This window comes from Cajanus cajan, chromosome 3 (genome assembly GCF_000230855.2).
Source record: "Cajanus cajan strain Asha chromosome 3, NIPB_CcT2T_4, whole genome shotgun sequence".
In the NCBI taxonomy this organism is placed as follows: Eukaryota; Viridiplantae; Streptophyta; class Magnoliopsida; order Fabales; family Fabaceae; genus Cajanus; species Cajanus cajan.
This window is the reverse complement of record NC_138519.1, coordinates 73,216,160-73,224,513: the sequence shown is the minus strand read 5'-3', so window position 1 is coordinate 73,224,513 and position 8,354 is coordinate 73,216,160. Positions and strand designations below refer to the sequence as shown.

Genomic DNA, 8,354 nt, shown 5'->3' with positions numbered 1-8,354 from the left:
AAAATGTAATTAAGCCAAAATTAAATTAATATTTTTTTTTTAATTTCACAAGTTTTTTTTAAATATTTTTAATGAATGTCTTAGTTTCTTATGTTCAAAATTGACAATTTTTTATTTAATTAAATGAATTTCATAATTTTTTTAGTCCTTTAATGAAATAAAATATTTTTAATTTTATTATTTTCTTAAAAAAAATTTAACATATTTTCTTTAATTATGCATAATTCTTAAATATAAAAGTTTCATAAATAAAATTTAATATTTTGAGAGGAAACAATTTGTCACAAATTTTTCACAAAATATTTTAACCTATTTGTGACGGAATTTTGAGAGGGAAAAATCCGTCACTAAATTGTTTCATTTTAGTGACGAAATTTGTGACGGATTTTTTAGAGACGAAGTTCATTCCGTCACAAAATCCGTCACAAATTTTTTTTTTATTTAGCGATGAAATTTGTGACGGATTTTTAGAGACGAAAATTTTTCCGTCACAAAATCCGTCACAAATTTTTTTTTTTTTATTCAGTGACGGATTTTTAGAGACGGAATATATTCCGTCACAAAATCCGTCACAAAAGTCAATAAATTCTAGTCCGTCACAAAACTTAAAATTTCCTCACAAAATCCGTCACTATTAGCGATGCTATTTTTTCCGTCACAAAATTCGTCACAAATATTAATTTTTCTAGTAGTGGATAATGGTAGATCTCTTAATAATTAATCTTCATCTTCACCTCAAGACGGAGACCATTCACAAACTTGATGCATTTATCATGCTCACCACCCTCATCATGATAATTAGCATAGTAACAAACAAGGTCCCCAAACCTAGCAACATACTCTGTCATTGTGGTATCTTTTTGCCTCAACTCCAAAAACTCCACTTCTTTCTAACTTCGTAGTCGTCCAAAAAATACTTCTCCAAGAATACCCTTTTGAAGTTGTCCTAGTTGACCAACATTCCCTCAACCATCATCCTCTACAAGGTACCTTCCCACCAAAAGTGTGTATCACTAAATAACTTGAAGATAGCCAAATTCGTCTTATATACAACAACACACTCCATAGCCTTGAATATTTTATCTATCTTCGTCAACCAGATCATAACAACTTCCATGTCATATCCCCTATAGAAAGATGGTGGATGGTTAAGCTGAAACTGCACTAGCCAATAAGGAGTAGCTCCAACCTTTTCAATTCCTATAGCATTTGCTAACGCTTAAAGGGTATCGACGATGGCACCATCATTTCTACTAGCCATAATATTGATATAGAATAACAAACAAATTAACTATAAAACTCAAAATATCACACTAATAATTATCATAGTACACGTGGAACCCGCAATAAGGCACATAATACACATGTCTGATTTGAATCAACTAGGCTCAGATACCACTAAATGTGACACCCTCTATCCCACATACGTATATAAATTTAAAACTTATAACAAGGATACATAAATCTCTAAATCCATGTATAAATAATCAAAGTGAAATCTCCACATGAGATAAAGAGTCTCACATGACAAACTCTTAAACAAACTATATACCAAAGTGAAAATATAAAACTAAACATAAATACTATCATAAAAATTAATAAAGAACATCTCTAGTGTAAGTCTCGGTGTCAGATGTCGTATTAGAGCACTCTCAAGACAAGGATTAAACCTCGTCACAAACATCATCACTATCCTAATGAGACTCACTTGCATCAACATGGAAAAATAGGAGTGAGCAAATTTCTCACTCTAGTTCATGGCATGAAAAATAGGAGTGAGCAAATTTCTCACTCTAGTTCATGGCATGAAATAAGAGATTAATAAGTAAACACACATAATACATTATTTATAACAATAACATCGATATTAAACGTATAATTAGTACTATCAGAAATAATAACTCATTCATAGCACATCAAATCATTAATCTCTAGATATAATTCAGTCAAATGCAAATATGAAATGCAATTGACGCAGACTCTCAATTTGCATGCATGTGGTACCAATCACAAGATATGCGTAGTGCATATTAAACAATTTATCAATTTACTTATTTGTGTGCATATGATGCATGTCACATAGACTTTCTATCATATTATGAATCATTACATATACTCAACGATTTATCACACATATGATTTGTCATACATACGATTTTTCAAGCTTATAATTGTTATTTACAATGCCATACATACCATTTAACAAACACAATTCGAGTATTTCATTCAATAAATACATTAATAATATTCATGTTTATTTCACACTCATCATGCATTAGAATCACTCAATGAATCCATTTTCATTTGAGTAAAAGAACAAGTTTCTTACATGAGGTGATGCCCAACAAAAGTTAATCCACAGTCGACGTAATTCTTATCACACCTATTGAGATATCAACAAGGAGTTCCCTAGAGCTCCCGCACCTGATGAGCCTCAACTCACGCCCAACATGAGCAGCATAGAGGTTCTCAACCTCAATAATGCCCAACAACACAAGACCCGCGCCCAATGCGAGTGAAATAGAGAGCACACTTGCTCTCAGGCACAACAACGCCTAGTGCGACACACACTTGACACCCGACGCCATCATAGAAACCCAAATCTATAGAAACACAAAGCATACATCTTACGAGCCGAAATTTGCATATAACAATTTAATCGGTAAAACACTTTGAAATACTCATTCAATACATCCATAAGGCATGAATTGCATACAATTACACATTCCTATTAACTACTCACACATTAACTATTCAACACATACTCTTAAGGTTCTCATAGGAACCCACAAGCAACTCAATTCATACCCAAAAGGGCTCAATGCCACAAAATTAATTCGATCATAACACTTTAGGGGGCATAAGAATCATGAGGAGGACAACAAACAAGAACAAAAAATAATAGAGGTTTTTCCTTTCATACAACACATACAATACAAAGAGATTGAAGGTTGTTGAGATTTTCCGTTGAACTATTTTTGTTATCACTTTAAATCACTTTTGTTCTATCAACGGTCTCAAACACGACAAGTATATCGGCCGTTCAAGTAGTAAAGTTATCGTATCCACAGAGATTAGTAGGTAACATAAGCATTTATTGACTATTCGTGACTAAAGAATAATTTCAATTTTAGTCGTTTGTCATGCAAATGTGAATTTAAGATCATGACTACTGGAAGGTTAAATTATAAAAATAGTTGTTTGTGAGTGGAAAAGGGTAGAAATGATATTATTATTTTTTGTGAAATTGTGGGGTTAGATTTCACCGAACGTACACTAATGAATCCTTAATCTCGAGTTACATCCATTGCTTAGTCAACCCATAAGTTTACTCAAACCTAATTCCTTAGAGCAAGAGCCTAGGTGCGGATAATGAATATCAATCCCTTGAGTATTCAATACCTACACCCGCATTATGGGTTAGGGTTTAAGACTACTAATGGGCCAAGTTCCATTCCTAGATACATTTCCCACTAGGCATTTGTTTCAGAGCTAGTTTCAAAGGTTATTTTCCAATACCCAATGGAACCTATATCATGCAAGGAGAATCAATCCAAAGCAAGCATTAAGAATAGAAACATACACAACAATGAATGAAACAACATATATATATATCATTAAAAAGTAAGGATTACAATAGAATTCGTTGGTTACATCTAACCCTACAAAACAATGGGTAGAACCACTCAAAACAATGAGGGTAAACAAAAAAATAGAGATAAAGAGAGAATGAAGAACCGAAGGAAAGACCCACACACGAACGACCCCAAGCTCCGGGAATCCCTTCCTCAGCTCCTAAAACGCTCCAATGTGTGAATGAGGAAGAAACCCTTGAAAATGTCTTCAAATACGAGCTAAGGGAGTCAGATTGGGGTTACGCGCCCGGATATAAGTCTTTGCGCCCGGCGTAGGGCCTTCCATAGAAGTTGAGCACTATCTGCCTCAGGACACACCCGGCGCAATTTCCTTTTACGCCCGGCGCAATGTCTTCTAGAGAGTTTGAGTCACTCTCTGTCTCGATCACGCCCGGCGCGGGTAGTCTTGCGCCTGGCGCATATATGACTTGCAGAGATAAGGCACTCTATTCTACTCAAGCCCGGTGCGGGTCATCTTGCGCCCGGCGTAGTCACTCTTCTTTGCTCCTTAGCTCTTTAGGTTTCCAATCTTATGGGTCTTCAATCCTCAACTCTCTAGCTCAATACCTACACAAAAATGAGGTGTATTAGGGTATTGTTAGCTAAATTTTGGGTTAACTATATCTGCACACAAAATGAATCAAAAAGAGAACAATTATATTGCAATGGTTCAAAGAATGAGTGCAATTGTTCAACATGTCTTGTCCAAAAAGAAGTGTAATTGAGACTTAACAAAGGTCAACCTCGCTACCTAGCAATCACCCTATGCCTTAGAGTGAGAATTCTCACTCTCCCTTATCTCGATCAGCAAAAAGCGAAGAACGTGGGTCTTCAAGATGATTTCTCCTTGTCTCCTCTCCTCTTAGTTCTTTAGAACGTAAAAGAAAATGGAAGCGTAAGGAGAAATAGACTTTTTTTTTCTTTAATTTAAAAACTAACTTAACTACTTTTTAACCCAACCAACAGTTACAATCCCTCTAACAAAGGTTACCTTTTTCCTTCCCTCAAAATAATCTTAATAATAATAATAATAATAATAATAAATAATATATTATATTTTCATCCTCATATAATTAATTAAAATAAATATCAAAATATTTAAAATTTAATAACAAAATGCTTTATAAAATCAACTCTTTAATTTTATAATAAAAAAATATGTAATTAATTTAATAGCAAAAACGTAGAGTGTTACATATACATGTTATAGTGACACAATATTTGCTACTAAAAATTACTTTTATTTACATTATAGATACAATATATGTTAGTATGTTGTTAAAAAGTATAGATATATGTTATAATGACACATAATATACATTAAATGTCATTCAAAATTAATACTAAAATTATCTATAATTATACGTCAAATAGATTTATATTTACATATTTTGTAACTATAATAATAATATTATATATATATATATATATATATATATATATATATATATATATATGTTACGGTATGTAAATTTTTTTTGTGCAAGCATGCATATAATGTGGTTGAGTGAAGCCAAAGTAGGTAAATATATACAATAAATGGTCCAAATGAATTAGTATAATAATATATGTATGAGTTGGACTGCTAAAGGATGTGCAAAGAATTGTGTAATAGTATTAGCATGGGAGAGACATGTGAAGAAGTGAGTAATTAATTAATGGGAAATAAGTTAAGGAAGATATGCCAGCTCTTTGCTTTTGTTTCTTTATGAATGTAGCGTGGAAATGTCGCTATTTGAGAACTATGTGTTTGCAAGACAACAAGATAAGCTACCCACGTTTACTTTTATTTTCAAATAATAGACATTATGTAGTCTTATTCCAAATATACATCCACCATGCCCCGCCTTTTTTTTTTTTTTTTTTACTCTATAGATATATGTTTATCTTTTTCTTGCCAAATGTTTCCTTCTGATTTATAGCTAAATATCGCCACTTAACCTCTTCTATTGTTAGCATAAATACCGAAATCTAAATAAGTGGATCTATAAAAGACTACGATCAAAAAGTTAACCTGTGCTAATTGAAACTTAAAACGGTTGATCAAAACCTTAACGAAAGTATGTGTTTGTGTTGTTGATCGCACACATTCTTAAGAAACTGAACAGAAAAATATGTAACAGGAAACTTTAAAATAAATGTCCCTTTGCCCTTTCCAAATAAAAGTTCAAATACACTATAAATATTTATTTTTATCACTCGATTAGTCATTGATATATGTACACTCGTTAATGATTTATGATTCACAAGTGTTACTAAATGAGGTAGTGTTTTTTATAGATGTAAACACACATTTGAAATATGAGTTTAGATTTCTGTAAGTGTAAATCATGATCAATTAAAAATCATTAAACAGTGCAAATTTTTTTTTTTTTTTTTTATGTATTTTAATTGAAGCTTGAAATATAATATATCTAACAAAAAAAGTTAATAGGATAATTTGTTTCAACTTTTTTTCTCAAAAAATAATTTCTAAAAATTTTAATGTGCTTTTTAAAAAAAATTGGAATAAAATTAAAATATAAAAATCAGATTTCTAATGATTTAAAAAAAATAGTTTGAATAGATTCTAAAAAAAAATTATAATCATAACCAATTTTAAAATAAAATATAAATTATATAAATATAACCAACTCATTCCACTGGCATTGCATGAAATAACACATAATGTTGACACAGAAAGAAAAATAAGGTCGGGGATGAGGCAAATTAATGTAGACTTGCAATCATCATTGGAACATAATCTATACTTTAGCTATAAAAAATTAATATGGTTGTTAACCGAAATTCCCTCCCTGATGCCTAAAAAACTAGCTTATTTAATTTTATATTCTCAAGTTTTACCTTGACTTCTAGACAATAACTAAAAACATGCACTTGTATATTTTCTAATTATTGGTTCTTAGACTGTTGCAATAATATATATAGTTACAGCTGTTCATCACCTTAATTTAGTTTGAATAACACTCTAGGCCAACAAACAATATTGGTTATATATAATTGAAATAATAATGTCAGCTTATGACTTTTTTTTAAGTTTCGGTTTCTATAATAAATAGATTCCTTTAGTAGACATATATGTGCCTAACATGCATGTGTTCCACTTAAATATCCAAAATTAAACTTGGTTTAATCGTTGGAAAATGGGTTATATTCAAAACTGTTTTAGATCAATCATTATAGTTGGATGCCACAACTATTTTGCTTAGAAATTAAACCAAACTAGCTACTGTTATATTAAAAGTTTCATTTGGACAAGTCATTTAAGACAAATAGATAGAAGCTTGGGTTCCGATTGTGGGGTACAAAATAAAATTAAACACTCATTTTGCTCCATTCTCATACACACAAATAACAAACGGAAAGAAAATGGTGGCCGGTAGTAGTGTTTGCAAGAACTTAACGTTGGAAATTACTTGGTACAAACTTGAAATCTTCACTCTTGGTAACTTTTCTTTCTTTTCTTTACCTTATTGTTTAAACCAAACAGATTAAAAGATTTAATCAAATTCAACTCAGAATGACAATATTTGGAAAGCAAGGTAAACTTTTTTATCCACAAAATCAAATTCCCACGTACATTTATAAAACAAGGGGGAAAAAAAGGCCTTTTGTTTCTATATTTCAACAATTGAACCATTTTTTTCTTTTTTTCTCCGACCATGCAGAATTCCGGTCACCGGTGCCGGCGACACAAAAACCGACTAGTCTTCCGATATGCTCTCTAAATGAGGCCTCCATATTCCGATGCGGCCTTTCCGGCGATCTCGGCTCGATGATTTCTTCTCTTTAGTGACTTTGAGATACCCTTGGTGTGAAGAATAACCATCATCATCACAACCCTTGTTGCTTTTCATTGTTGATGTTTTCTTCTTGATACTACTGTTATTGTCATCACCACCACCGTTGATTCCCTTTCGGCCGTGTCGTTTCTTCTCCGCCGGCAACGAAGACTCCGGGATTAGGAAGTATATGCTGCCCCTCTTGAGCTCGGTCTCCGGCGAGAGGATCAAAATCCGGCGAACGACACCTTGAGAGCTTGGTTTGCTTAGAACATGGTTAGGGTTTGCTTTGAGAACCTCTCCGGCTGTGATTGGACGTGTAATCTCTTCCACGTAGCCATTCAAATGGACTATTCGGATCAAGTCTAGAGCTCCACATGGAAGAACACAAGCCAAACAACACCTTAAGCTGTTTCCCATTTTTGCTCTATGAATACAAGTAGGAAAAACTGATCTAGGGTTTGGATCCCGATCAGAAAAAAAACAGGGATGTGTGTGTATGTTATTTCTATGACTTAAGCTTTGAATGTTTGAACAAGGGAAGGGGTGGAGGAGAAGTTGTGTATATATAGCAACAACCGTACTTGTAATGCAAAGGATGATTTAATAATTAATATGGTGGGTGACGATGATGATGTTGTAGTTAATAATTATGGAACTGTGTGGATTCATATTGACCAAACTGCCCTTTAAAAAATGTGATTTCAAGCTTTTGGGGTTTGGATTCTCACATGGTGGGGTTGGATTCCTTGTATATGTAGTTAACTTGCGTGTAGGTTTGTGTGGCTTTAAGAACTAATAGTAAACTTTGATAAGTATGGTTATGGATATAATCCTTATATTAACTAAATAATCCTTAATTTCTTATTTGCTTCATCTTTCAATTTTATTTTAGTTTTTTAAGGAAAATTAAATCCATATGACTAATAAGCGATTT

The 8,354-nt window shown here is 32.4% G+C and overlaps 1 protein-coding gene across 1 annotated transcript; it reads right to left on the bottom strand.

Moving 5' to 3' along the window:
- Nucleotides 1-6,897: 6,897 nt before the first annotated feature.
- On the bottom strand, nucleotides 6,898-7,980 carry LOC109800788 (uncharacterized). The gene has a single exon (XM_020361667.3). It carries the CDS (start codon nucleotides 7,835-7,837, stop codon nucleotides 7,340-7,342), a length of 498 nt encoding a protein of 165 aa, XP_020217256.1. The 5' UTR covers nucleotides 7,838-7,980; the 3' UTR covers nucleotides 6,898-7,339.
- Between the last annotated feature and the right edge of the window lie 374 nt (nucleotides 7,981-8,354).